This window comes from Biomphalaria glabrata, chromosome 4 (genome assembly GCF_947242115.1).
Source record: "Biomphalaria glabrata chromosome 4, xgBioGlab47.1, whole genome shotgun sequence".
Taxonomy (NCBI): Eukaryota; Metazoa; Mollusca; class Gastropoda; family Planorbidae; genus Biomphalaria; species Biomphalaria glabrata.
This window is the reverse complement of record NC_074714.1, coordinates 9,436,167-9,450,285: the sequence shown is the minus strand read 5'-3', so window position 1 is coordinate 9,450,285 and position 14,119 is coordinate 9,436,167. Positions and strand designations below refer to the sequence as shown.

The following is a 14,119-nucleotide window of genomic DNA, read 5'->3' as shown; positions in this document are numbered from 1 at the left end:
TGTGACTCGGTACCTACTGCATTGTTACAGGGGTGCCATAGCGTTGATTTATGTTGTGTGAGGCCACGATGACAGTGTCGATATTTGGGGTCCATGGTCCAGGGCTAGGGAAGAAAGAGCATTTGTACAAATTTATCCTAGCATATGGAACGAGGAGCCACACGTAATATACATTTGAATTCAAACCAATTATGATTGCGATTGTAGTTGAGGTGGTTTTTTTTCTTTTAGCCTACCTACATGTAGATACAATATGTTACGTAAGCAAGAGTTCAGTTTTAGATGCAATTATCAAAGTTAAAATCTAGACTATATTTCATGCGACTGTTGCAACACAGTCTCTCTTGGCCAAAAGCTCTGCATATCATCACTGGACTGGTATACTGCGCAGCACATTTCATGAATGTGATGTCTTGAAAGGAAATTATGCCGTGACCATGGCTTAGGAAGGACGAATAAGGCATCAGGGCTGCGAAGTAAAATTTAAAAAAAAAGATATAGCCTAGCTAAAAAACGGAATGAATCCTTCATCTAAGAAGCTCATTTAAAGGTAAAATCTTTGGGTTTTTTTTTAAAGACATATGCCACCAGTTTTTAAATTAAATCTAGTAATATTCAATGATATCTTATAGGCCTATTATATAGTCTGTATCATACATACCAATAGACCAATATCTAGAATAGAGCAAAATCAAGGTAATGATAATGATAAATGATATTAAAAATTATAATATTATCTAGTTAAGACTAGACTAGAAAATCTAGACCTAAAAGATTATAACGTGACACACTAAAAACTTCGAGATGTTTAGATGTAGGCCTAATTAGCCAATATAATATAATGAATAGAAAGCTATATCTACTATAGTAGTGTCTAAAGCCTACCCCAATGAAATCTACATAAAATAGGCATACTACAACCATTTAATCGTCAGTTAACATTAAAAGTTAACTTTAATGTTAACGAAAGGGTAATCATCTTTTTTGAAGTAACGTCTGAATTTTATAAAAAGATTCTATGAAATTAAAAAGTGTTTGTGGATTTCAATTATGAGATTATAAAGATTCATAAAGATAACTCTCTTGTTTATCCCAACAACTCTTAGTAGTAAGCCCAAAGATGACTGTTTGGATAGGGTCTTCATATAAGAAATAATGTAATCTACTTATGCCCAGAACTATATTTTTATCGCTTTAACCTTATATAGCCTATATAGCCTATTTATTAGTTTTAAACATGACTTCTCGTAGAATTGTTTATTTTAGAATAAAGAAAGAAAAAGAGATGGGTTAAAGAGGAATATAAGGTTTAAAAACTAAATGGTGTTATCTATCAGGAATCAAAGCACACATTTTTATATGTTACAGAAAACCCAAAAGAGGTTCAGTGTCCTGGACAGCTCAGTGTCATAATGCTACTACAGACAAACTGAGGGGGAGAAATGGTGGAGCCAGCACAACAACCTAAGGTAGGCCTACATCCTCATTTAATACAGCACTAAGACAAAAGCATATCACACGTCTACACTGAGTTTGTCTGTTTTTTTTTTTTTGTTTTTTTTTAATGTTTCGGATATTCCTTCAGAATTGAAGATTATTAGGCCTACATCTTAGCCTAAGCCTCCTACAGGTCGGTAAGGTTGGCGGAGCAGGGCCGGACTCAGGCATAGGCAAACTAGGCAGCCACCTTGGGCCTCCGTTTGGTGTGTGCCTCACACAGGACTTAAAGATATTTTTTTTTAAATGCGAAACATCTCAAACATAACTCTATGGCTCTATGTCAATGCCTAGCTCTAAGTCTATTCTATGATTTAAGGTTTATTCACAAATGTTTAGATCTATTTGTTAGACTCCGTAGCGTAGCTAGGGTATTTGATGCCCTGTGTGGCAGTTCCTCATGATGCCCTCCCCCCAAAAAGTTTTAAAACAGCGAAACATTTATAATTTCAGAATAAAGTATATTCGTTATTTAAGCATTGCTATTTCGCAAACAATCGATTTTACAAAAAAAAAAAAAAAAAAAAAAAAAAAAGTTAATACAAGTAAATCTCACTTCGCTTGCATGTAGCCACACTTACCACTATAGTAATAAAAAAATATGCGAATCAAGATAGCGATATTCGGGGACTGAGATATTAAAAAAAAATAATAATAAAACTCTAAAGCTCAATAGATTCTTGTTTTGGAAGTTCGGAAACTTCTGGAGAAACTGTGACAATTACCTGAAGCCCCCAGACAAAATTCGTTTTTGTCTATGTCGCTGGGAGAACCATCGAGATTGATTACCCTCGGAGGATTCAATTAACGCGATTGAAATTCATATTTATCATGACGTTGTTCTTATGGAGTTTTTATTTCATGAACAATACGGTCCAAGGAAGTATTTCCATCAGTGACTCTTTCTTGTGTGTTGATAGAAAATCTATCTTAACTTTTTTTTTGCCTGGTAATTTTTTTCTTGTGGCCGATACGTCTTTGAAACTCTACATGACAATGTAGGCCTACCATACCTTTTTCGTCTAGATGGAAAATAATCCAGAAATATTTGCTTTTTTATACTTTCTGTATGCTTTTTTTTTTCGTGAGCACTTATATTACAATACATTCGTTTTTATTTTGTTGGGACATGTACTTATTGGGTCACTCAGGAATGGATCGTACTTGAATAGTAATTTCACTCCAATATATTGCTTTGATTTTGTACTGCCAATTCTTCTTCAACTTGTTCGTGATGCCCACGGAGTGCCAGATACGGCTTTAAGAGAAAACGCATGATGTCCAAGATCCTCTACAGATAAACTCTCCACATTTTTCTTTCTTGTAATTTAAACCCTGAGCCTTGCTGTCAATATTGTTGCCTAGTCACAAACTTCAAGTTCCCTCCAAGCAAGTGATGTGTGGCTGAGAGGCTAAAACCGATTGGTTACGGCTTGGCCACCTTGCAAGGGGGCTTGAGTTCGAATCCCGACTCCAGCAGCGTTGTGTTTGCCGAACAGTTGTGAAACCTCTCATAGATACCCCCTCCCCCCACTGGTCCACAAAAGAGAATTTAACCATTACTAATTAGTAATTAAAAAGAAAACACCACTATACACTTGTGCATAACCAGTGCATTGAACAATGAAGTAACATCATGTAAGGCTTTAAAAAAAGTTTAAAAGTGCGTCACCTTCAGAGATAAAAAAAAAAAACTGGTAAAATTTGATTCAAGCTGGTCTACAGCTTACATTTAATTTAATTTAAGAAAGAATATTGGACACAACAAATTACCAAAACAAATAATGTACCCGTTATTATTTATGTAATTACAATGTGTAGTTAAACTGAGAAAGTTTGTCGTCAGTTTGATGCCCCCCACCACTTGATGCCCCGTACGGCTCGCACCACCCGCACATCGCTAGCTACGCCACTGTAAATAGACTACACATGTTAGAAGACCATTGTTTCTTCCTTTTGGTGAAACTTCAAAACGTTATTTCTAGTCTGGTGATCATGAATCGTCCAATCAGCGCTTTATGAATTTAAGTTATTAGTTGATTTAGATACAAGAATGTTTTTAATCCAATTAAATAAGGCCGGCCCTGGGCGGAGGGCAAGGTTCGAACCATGGACCATCGAGGCGAATATCCAGAGCGCATAACACACGACCAGCTAAACAGACATAGTAGATCTAGAATCTCTATCGAGTTAATGTTGTACACGTTAGCCAATTATGGACTGTTACAGAAGAATTCACTGAAAATTCGAATTCCTCTGTGAAAATCTCAAGCCATATTGAAATAATTGGGATAAATAAACATACTATTATCAGTATGGTATGGTTACTTATTCGATTTATTTTGTTTTTCTCTAGGGTAAGTCCAGTATTTTCACTCTTTTCTTTTACGACAACCTCACTATTTTTTTGGATATCGAAAACTGCAGTATTTGATACTTAGTAATTTAAAAGTAATATATCTGTTCCCAAGTCCCGATGACTTATTTTAAGGTAGATAAGGTAACCTTTTTTATTTTTAAAGAGAAAGGGAGAGACTATGCGGCTATGCCTTGAGCGAGAGCGAGAGAGAGAGAGAGAGAGAAAAGAGAGAGGTGAAACGTTGTTGGGTCCGCACTTTGTCAATAAATCGGCCCATCTTAGAACTAAGAAACATCGTAATTCGCACACAATAGGATGATGATATTTTTACGACCTGATTTAACTAGAGTCTGTATATATAATTCTCTACGTCGCCCAACCATGCGGGACAAGACGCACGCACGCCAACTCTCTAACCCTCGATGAAAAAGTCATTGAAAGATAACTTTTTTATTTTTGCAAGTCGGACTAGAGTTACCCCACGTAATTTTCGCAGTTGGGGGGGGGGGGGAGAACAAGTAATCTTCTCTGTATATATAATTCTCTAAGTCTCCCAACCACCCACCCCACTTGGACAACTGTGTCTTTCAGGAAGTGTTCACCCTTCACTAAATAGCGGGTCGGCTCGTTCATTTCATTTCTAATGTAAATCTTCCCCCTTCCCCGAAATAGTAAAACTTAGATACTTTATTTTTACCATGCAGGTTTTCTCAGAACACTGGAGTTTGTTTCTTCGCTGCACGATATGTCTAGGCTACCTACACGAGCCTCACACGTTATCATGTGGGCATACCTTTTGTACCCGGTAAGCGCTAGCGCAAGTTATAAGTAAGCAGCTATTTGATTTGTTAGAACAAACGTAAGGCCTGCTAGATAGAATGGTTTGAACATTGCTAAAAATTTCTGGCCGCCTTAGCCCCCAGTTACCGAAACAGCCCAGTCTGCGCTTAAACACTTTTTTTTTCCTTTTTGATATCGAAGAAAATTAATTAATTATCACTATTTAACAAATAAACAAGGTTACAAAAGACAGTTTGTGTGGAAACACAAACTTAAAATCGGCCCCCGAAGTGGTCCACTCAGGCAGGCTTCAATATTTTCAGAAAGAACATCCGAATGAAATTATATCAAAGACAAATGTGAGATAAGAATGGAAAAAGAAGGTTCACATATCTTGTGTAGTGCCCCAACGGTCCCGCAGATCAAAGGATAGGTGCAAGTGAATGCAAAGTTAGATGTGAACCTGGCCTAACTAGTTCCCCTTTCAGACCTTGTGGTCTATATGGCAAATGATGTAAAGTTCATCTGTTTTTGTGGCCTACGGTTAACGAGGGTGTCATGTAGCCAGCACAACGACCAACCGCCTTTACTTTTCCCCAACTAATGTCAGGTACCCATTAGAGCTGAGTGAACTCAGAGGCGCCCAAAGATTCCAAAGTTGAAAATCCCAGTCTTCACCAGGATTCGAACCCGGGACCCCCGGTTCGGAAGCCAAACGCTTTACCGCTAAGCCACCGCGCCTCCCATGGCTCAATCTCTTATTCAAATCCTAAAAAAAAAATTTCCGCAATAAAAAAAAAAAGTTCAGGGAAATGAAGTTTACAAGATTACTATTCGTGTTAAATTAGGTCTAACCTATAATGCATACTAATTAGCTTTTTCTCTGTAAAAACTGCTTGCATAACTGATTTTAAAAATTAGATTTTTCGCTTTCAGAAAAAAAAAGTAGCTGTTGCATCAGAACTTTGAATGGTCTAAAATATTGTGATGTCGGATTTTCAATATCTTTTCTAGTTTACGAGATCTAAATGGGACGGACGGACAGACATTTCGCACAAAACTAATAGCGTCTTTTCCCCTTTCAGGGGCCGCTAAAAATTGTTTTTTTTATTTATTGATTCGTGTTTTGTTGGGAATAATGAATAATTATGCAAAGTTTCAACTTGATCCAAGAACTGGAAAAGGGAGAAACAACGTGATAAATAATGCAAAAAATAAATGAAATGGTACAGCAAAATAGGAAACATAACAAACATTAACAATTTACTCTTCGATTAGCGGTAGTCCTAACGAGAGAGTGGACAGTGAGAAGAAAAATGCTGTTCTCTCAATTTTGAAAACTAATTTCGGTCCTGAAGAGATCAATGCCTAGTTAATTGTGTAATGTTTAAGTGCATACATAACTTATACTAAATGTTTACGAAAGATATTCAAAGTATATTCTACGTCTCTGAAATATAGATATATAGGCCCATGTGTTCCACTCATTGCAAAGTGTTTGACAATGCAGGGTGTCAACGACACATATCCTTTCAAATTCAAGCCTACAATAATTTCATTCGACCCTTTAATTTTAATTTAGACCAAAACTCCTAGAAATTGAGAAGTTTTTTTTTTCAATGCTTTTGTATAGCGCAATTTTCTTGCGTATAACATGCTCGGTGAGCTACGGACCAGTGGAGGGGAGGGATATTTGGGAGAAAGTTTCAGTGCTGCTCAAGTCGGGACTCGAGCTCAAGCCCCCTTGTTAGGTAGCTAAGCCACTACTTCAAACATCCCAACGTTGTTCAAAGTAACCTGGGGCTCACTGGACTGTATGCGTGTTTTTGGTCGAATGTTCCAAAATGACGAATACGTCCTGGTCCAGATCTCCTGCAAACCAGCGGGCATGGGATTGAACTCGGGACCATCATGACCACAGTCTAACGCGTATAGCTTACGACATGGGCATCCATGTCTTTTCTCTTAGTCTCTTAATATGACATTCACAGTTATATATTTAAAATGTTTAAACACAAACTCTGAAGCAGCTTCTTTGGGTTCGACGTTAGCTATGCATTGAAGATTAAAAGATAATCTTCGCGCTACGAACTTGGGCGCTTTTTAATTTAACAGATCAATTTATCTATAGTGACCTTTTATATTGGTAATTGTCAACAAAAAGAATTAACAGTACTTTTAGATTAACAAAAAGTCGAAACCATAATTGTGCTTCTATATAAGTAACCATGAACTACAGACTATATATGCTCAGGTTTAACAAATGCATAGAGTATATCTACAATTAGAAGGCTGCACATAATCATCTCTTACAAAATTAAGTAGATAGGCCCAGGCGCGGACTGGGTGCCATAATCGACCCTGGCAATACTATCGGCCCACATCTTGCGTTCCACATGATAGGCAGTCATTCGCACCTGTCGTCATAATATGTGGGCCTATGTAAAGTTTGATAAGTGTTGAAAGCTAAACTTATGCATGAGCTGACGTATCGTATTGTATTTCTACATGAAGATAGACTTAGAGGCTATATTAATTAGTCGGAATAGAAAACTTTATGAAATGATTTTGAAATTCTAAAAGAGTAAAGCGTAACACTTGAAAAAGAAGCGAGCTAACTAGTCTCTGACACATCGTCCAAAACAATGTCTTGTAGAACGTCTTTATCAATAGCCATTAACATTAAAAGGAAATCTATAAAATTGAAATCTATAAAATCATTTTTTGGATTTACTGTGATTCAATGTACATTCATTGGATTTACTGTCCTTATCTGTCATCTGGCGGCGGCCCCACCGGCCTATTCTGTGCCGTTCAAGGGGTATTAGCTCGAATGCCAATATAGCGTCCACACCTGGATAGGCCCATTTTTACGAAGTATGCACATCAACAGAATATAGGCATATATTACAACGATATTTAGTTCTATGATCAATTTTTAGTTTTCGTTTGATTGTGAAACACAACGTATTTTGTTTCAGTTGCCTGAAAAAATTGGCGGAGGTTACACAGGAGGAAAACCCAGATGTTACCATCAGACGTCTGAAACTGTCGTGTCCGACATGCAGACACTCTATTCCCGCCAAAAAGATTCTCCAGGGCAAGTTATCCACGTGCATCATTCTGAAGCAGATGATCGAGCTGTGGAAAAAAGAAACTATGTTGGTATGATTTTTTAAAAATGATTTTTTGTTTTAGTCAAGTTTTTTTTTTATTTGAATAATCAAATTTATTGTATAGTATTTGTAGTTCAATTATTTTTAATTATTTTCTTTTTTGAAGAGAAATGCTCTGTAATGAAAGAAATTGCAGAAAATTAACAATTCTATCTCTTTGACTTAGCTTGCTTCCTCCACCATTTGTCCACTTCGCACCATCTGTACTCAGACATGTTTGGACAGTGAGCCAGCTGTTTTGGAAATGACTGCAGTGTACGAAAAAAACACAGAACGGCCTCAACATCTGGAGGAATACATTGACCTCATTAAGCAACGCGTTGCTGAAGCTAAGGAAGAAAGTGAGTTTTTCGAAGAATAGGTTCCCCTTTCCGGCCTATGGGTGCAGATCATCCGTTTTTCTGGTCTAGAGTTAACAAGCACAACGATCAACCGCCTTTACTTTCACAAATGAATCTAAGTACTTATTGGAACTGGGTGTAGCCTACTTAGAGGCAATCCTGAATCGAATTATGTTCACCACAAGTCCAACTTGAGACTCCTCAGTTTGAAAGCCAAGTGCTTTACCACTCGGTCACCACACGTCTCATTTTCCGAAAATTAAGGTTTTTAATTGACTAATCTGGATAACTAGGCTATATAAGGAAATTAAGGTCTGGATAACTAGGCTACATAAGGAAATAAAATTACACAAGCGGTAATGTATACTAATAATAAATTTAACAAAAAGATAAATCAATTTCCCCCCCTCCCTTTTCACAAATCCAATATCTTTTTGTAATAGTATTTTAATATTTGTGATTGTAATATCAGCCTGGCATTGAGAGAGAGAGTTGTTGTAGCTTGTTACAAAGCTTATGGGGCCTATGAACTCACTCCGTCTTCCCATCTTTCTGTCTGGGTGGAATCTTTTACGTTATTTCTCCCACTTCCCATTCTCGGATCGAGTTGAAACTTGGCACAACTATTGATTGTCTATGACAACGAATAATTGCCTAGGACCACACACGAATCAATATTTCAAAAATGAATTAGTCAATTAATGGTAATAAATAACTTTTGTTTCATAGAGAAAATGTACTAAGCTAAGAGGAGATAGGTATAGTGTAAAAAGTTAGGTCTTTAGCTACACATTTTAAACAAATGATAAAACTTACTTTTATAAGTTCTTGAATAACTCAGTTGCGACACGTCTACCTTCCATTGTGGAGACTCAAGTTCGAATGCAGAATCGAGTAATTGCTTTTGAAAAGGTAGCACGGAAACGTCTTTCTAGATAGGCAGATACTCCCCTTCCCCGACTGGTCCACAAAAGCTGCTGAACAATAGCGCATGCTATTAGCATGAAAGTTGCGCTAAACAAAAACAATTCGTAAAAATATTTCTAGACATATTAAAGATTATTCAAAATAATTGATGTAATTTCACTCAATATAAGATTTGTTTAAAAAAAAACATTTTAAAATATTTTTCATTTATTCTTTTATTTTGTACTTGTTTTTCTTTTGTTTCCAGTTGAGTTTGATTCACAAGAATTCGCTTATACCAAATGTGCATGTTTGTGGTCAGATGTCGATGGAGGTCGTCAGCGAGGCAACCTGTCCCACGACAGCGACTCGTCAGCTAGCTCGGAATACGAAAGCAGCGCGAGCCTCAGCAGTGCCTCAGTCCTAGACATTTACTCACGAATAAACCTCCCCCAGATAACCGCCATTGATTGCACGCCGGGCCGCTTCGCCCTGATGATCATTTGGTGCGTGTACTCCGTGGTCATTGTTGGACTCGCCGAAGCTTTCTTATCTTACATCATCTTGTTCACACTGTTTTTCTTTCTTATAGTGCTTAAATAACACTTCCATTTACCGTCAGCCCTAGGGGTTAGAATGGCTAAAATAACAACGTTGACCATTGTAGGCCTATACTACAGTTCAATTATAAATATTAATCCAGTACCCTAAATCTCATAGTATTTCGACATAATTTGTTAGTATACCGAGAAATATGTATGTTCAACTGCTTTTAAAATTACATTTTTCAAACGACTTCTCTTTTATTTTTTTCTTGAATCAAAACATTAATTTTAATATATGCCTACTGGTATTTACATACCTATATATGTCTACACGCCTTAAACTCAATTAAACTCAAAGATAAAGTTTATTTTTGAGATAGGCTAAATAAAGCTTAGAGAACACTGTGGATAAAATATTGCATGATATGTACTATATTAACAAAAATAAGACAATGTATTATTTATAGTCAATGTAACTATACAGTGCTAAGCTTGTAAGGCTTTTGAATTTATACATTTGACTTTTGTGTGTGTTATCTGGTCAGACACACATTTAGTAGAGACAAAAAAAAAGTAACGCTATTCCATATTCTACTAGTTCATTGCCGTGTGTTTTAATAAAGAAGCTGTTATGAAAACAAAATCTATTTTAAAGCGGAAAAACAAAAGAATGAAGGAAGTACTTGGTTTTTTTATAACTGATGCAAGAAAACCAACCGAGATGTAAACTTAGAAAATAAAATGAAAATCAAATGTGAAAATCAGAAGCTTTGTTCATTTTTGTTCATTTTTGTTCATTAGTGTGTTTTTGTTCAAAAATTTGGACGTAGCTAGGCCTATTTACTTATTGCAATATAGTGAGATTCAGACTAGATCAAACCAGATATAAATTATTTTTTCATGTTTTGGAAATTGACAATTGTGATACAAAACCACAACAGAGGAAAGAACTTTAACATTCAAAATATGTCACGATGACCAAACTCATCACGAAATATACTGTTTCCTTTTTTTCCCCCTCTTTTTCTTCTTTTGAATGCAGCTCTTACAATAATATTGTGGCTCTCTTGGTGGTATATCTCGTTCTAGAGGAAGATAGCTGACACTTTTGTCACGACCATCTCCTAGATCAGTGGTCTTCAACGGGCGCGATATCGCCCCCTAGGGGGCGTTTTCGAGATTTTGGGGGGCGCTGAGAGCCAAAGGGGCGGTAGGGGGGCGCTGGGCACAAAATGGGGCGGTAAGGGGGCGCTGGGCATAAAGGCGGAAAGAAGAAACTAAAGGTGCTCTGAAACAAAACAAATTTAAAAATTTTTCAACATTAAAGCTGGGAAGCTAAATATAGACAAATTATAGTTAACTTGCTTCTAATTTAAGAACAGAAACAGCGTTAGAAATTGAGTTCGGGAATCCCATTTTCTATTTTTAAATTCTTACTCTTTTGCTGTGATTGAAGTGTATTTATTGTCCTTGGATCTCGCGCGTATAAACGTTTAAGATTTGACAAACAAACTAGGTAATACGCCTTTTAGATTATAGTTTATTTTATCTACAGATGTTAATATGTAGATATGTCAATGTTAATAGCAAAAAACATTAAAGGTAACATTTAATAGAATAATTTAACTTTTTAAAAACAAAAAACACTGATAAAATGTTACGAAAACTCACTGGTATGTCATGTAATATTTCCTTGAGATTTAGGGAATTGCCACTAGAAAAAAAAGTAAGTTCTACTTTGATGGCATTTTAAGATGAGGTTATGAAACCAAGTCCGCTACACGAACATATAGCGATATCCAAAAATAATTTAAGAATATTCATGAACAATTTTAAAAATCTACAATTAAAACAATATTAAAAACAAAAAACGGCAAAGCAGGATAGGGCGGCTATGTTTTAATGGCTTCTTAGAAAAATGAATAGCTTTTTTTAAAATACTTCTGATATTGTTGAAAAATTGATTAAAACTAAATTTATTTTAAAACATATGTAACACAAAAAGACTTTTTTCTGTTAGAGATGAAATATTATTTCAAAATTGTCTAGTTATGTAGCTTATGAGGACATATAGGAAACCATCAGTGGTTGGACGCTACAATGACTTCATAAGTAGTATAGAATAAAGAACAAATCTATTCACTATTCACCTTGTGAGTTATGATACACAAGAAAAGTTTAGCCCGCAATTTCATTTCTATTTGAATCTAATTATAAAACTGTAAATAAAATACAAACCCATGCCTAAAATCTCATCTTTTAACAGTTTTGTGAAACAAATAATGAAAAAGGTGTTAGACTCTTGTTGTAAACTGAAATTCGCTGGATTTCGAAAGGGGTTTGTTAATTGTTATGGCTTGTTTTTTTTTAAACTCTTAAATAATTTTTGTTTTTGAGAAACGGGAAGATTCAACAGTTGGCAATGACTTAAAGAAGGCTAAAAAAAATGTTTTACATGGAAGGCATCTAACACAAATGAATGAAGCAAACCTCCGACTGCTAGGAAAGAGATTAACTTTTATTGATAATATCATTTTCTCTTTTATCGAGATATTAAATCTATTTTACAGAGTTTTAGAATCTCACATAACGTGTTTGTTGACAAATGAATTACTGCCCAAGGACACCGATATCTATGCAATTCACATAACAATGCTCTATGAAGAAATTAAGATTCGCTTCTAAAATTTAAAATATGTATATTTAAATGACAATTATTAAACATCTGTTACTGATGTTTAAATTGAGTTGCATGAAAAAATAGATTTACAAAACTATGTCTTCAGTAAAAAGAATGTAAACATAGGCGGCACACAGTAGCGTAGCTAGGGTGGGGGGAGGGGGATTTGAAAATCCCCCGGGTCCCCATTCAAGGGGGGGGGCAAATTAGTGCTTTTTTAATTAATTAAATTAAATATTACGGAAAATGCAGCGGCTCCCAAAGATGCCAAGCCCCCTGGCCCCCAAACGATGGATATTCCTAGCTACGCCCCCTGGAGGCACAACAGAGATGTGGCTGCATTTAAATGTTTCAGTAAAATTCCAAAACTGGTCGAAATTGGCTTATGTTTTAGCTTTTCGGTAAACATACATTGTTAGCATAGATTCAGTGCTTAAAAAACTTAATGAATAAGCAAAGAAATAGACTGGATATAGCCACTAGAGGAGACCTTCGCCGTGTTTTGGCTAATTTAAAGCTTGAAATTTCTAATATTGTCAGACTGCAGGAGGCACAAGTTTCCCATTAATTTAATTTCATTTTGTAGTGAATTCAGCAATAATAATATTTATGTTAAAAAATAAAACTAAATTTACAATTAAACCAAAAAACAGTAGGCCCTAATATTCAAAAATTTAAACGGAGACTATTCTTAGGATTTGAAAGAAAGTCTTTACAATTAATTTTTGTGTGTAATCACTGAAAATTATTTGACATAATTTTTTGTATAATGGTAATATTGGCTGTTTTTGACTAATTCCGAAGATTACGGCTAAGTCCAGTGTTTCACATAACTACGCAAACCCAACTGCGACCTACATATTTTCCCGAAACTTATGCAGACAAAGCCGTTGTATGCTGGTGTTCTATTTAAGTTTTCTTTCCGTCTTTTGCTCATGTCTTCAATAATGGCTTTTCTTTGAGTATCAAATGTTTGTCCCGCAGTTTTTGTAAGAGCTCTCGAACTGTTTCTCTCAGAAGCTATGCTGCCAGGTACTTTTCTCTATGCCAGTGAGAGCGAAATGGCGCCTGAATAAATCTTTATAGCGCTCACGGGGGAGGGGGCACCTCTGTAACTCAGTTCTTCTTAAAGCTCGTCAGTCACAGGCCAAGGAGTTCACAACAATCGCCTTTGGCATGCGGTCGTCTCCTAAGAGGGATAAGTGTTATTGACAGCATAAAAATTAATAAATAGATGATATTTTGTTCAAATTGGCCTTCTCACGCTTCTTTATAACTGTTTTTCTTAGAGGGGGGCGCTGGCGGATTTTTTTAAAGAAAAAAATCGAAAAGGGGGCGGTAGGCCAAAATAGGTTGAAGACCACTGTCCTAGATGAATATGCAGAATATGAGTTGAGATACCTAGGCCTGGTTTTACTGCTTTTGCAGTATCTACAGATGGTGTGACTGCACACAGAAGAGCAGCGTCACTAGGGCAGGTGTCACCCGGTGCGCGTAACGTCTCCCTACCTAACCTACAATATAATAACTATCTTTGTTGAAACAGACGATATAATTACTTACATTTATTGATTGGGATCGAAAATTTTTCCTTTCATACTTTGCGATCTGAATGAATGTAAAACTTAGGTCTATCTGTTTCTTTAGCTAAAGAAAGTGCCTTATGACCAGCACAACGAGCAACCGCCTTTACTTTCTCCAGCTAAGTTCCGTTAAAATTGGGTGGGCGTCCTAAAAAATTACGGGATTCCAACTTGTGTCAAGAACTCTAATATTCGACAGCCGCAGACTTGTTGACTGGTGTTTATGCCCGGTCGTTGGTTTGTAGCTCCGAT

At 36.2% G+C, this 14,119-nt stretch overlaps 1 protein-coding gene across 1 annotated transcript; it reads left to right on the top strand.

Annotated features, from left to right (window-relative positions):
• Positions 1 to 399: 399 nt before the first annotated feature.
• Positions 400 to 10,365, top strand: LOC106055019 (putative tripartite motif-containing protein 61). The gene is made up of 6 exons (XM_013211132.2): positions 400 to 550; positions 1,369 to 1,469; positions 4,561 to 4,661; positions 7,618 to 7,801; positions 7,979 to 8,153; positions 9,328 to 10,365. The coding sequence occupies exons 2-6, from the start codon at positions 1,443 to 1,445 to the stop codon at positions 9,660 to 9,662; spliced, it is 822 nt and encodes a 273-aa protein (XP_013066586.2). The 5' UTR covers positions 400 to 550; positions 1,369 to 1,442; the 3' UTR covers positions 9,663 to 10,365.
• The last annotated feature ends 3,754 nt before the right edge of the window (positions 10,366 to 14,119 follow it).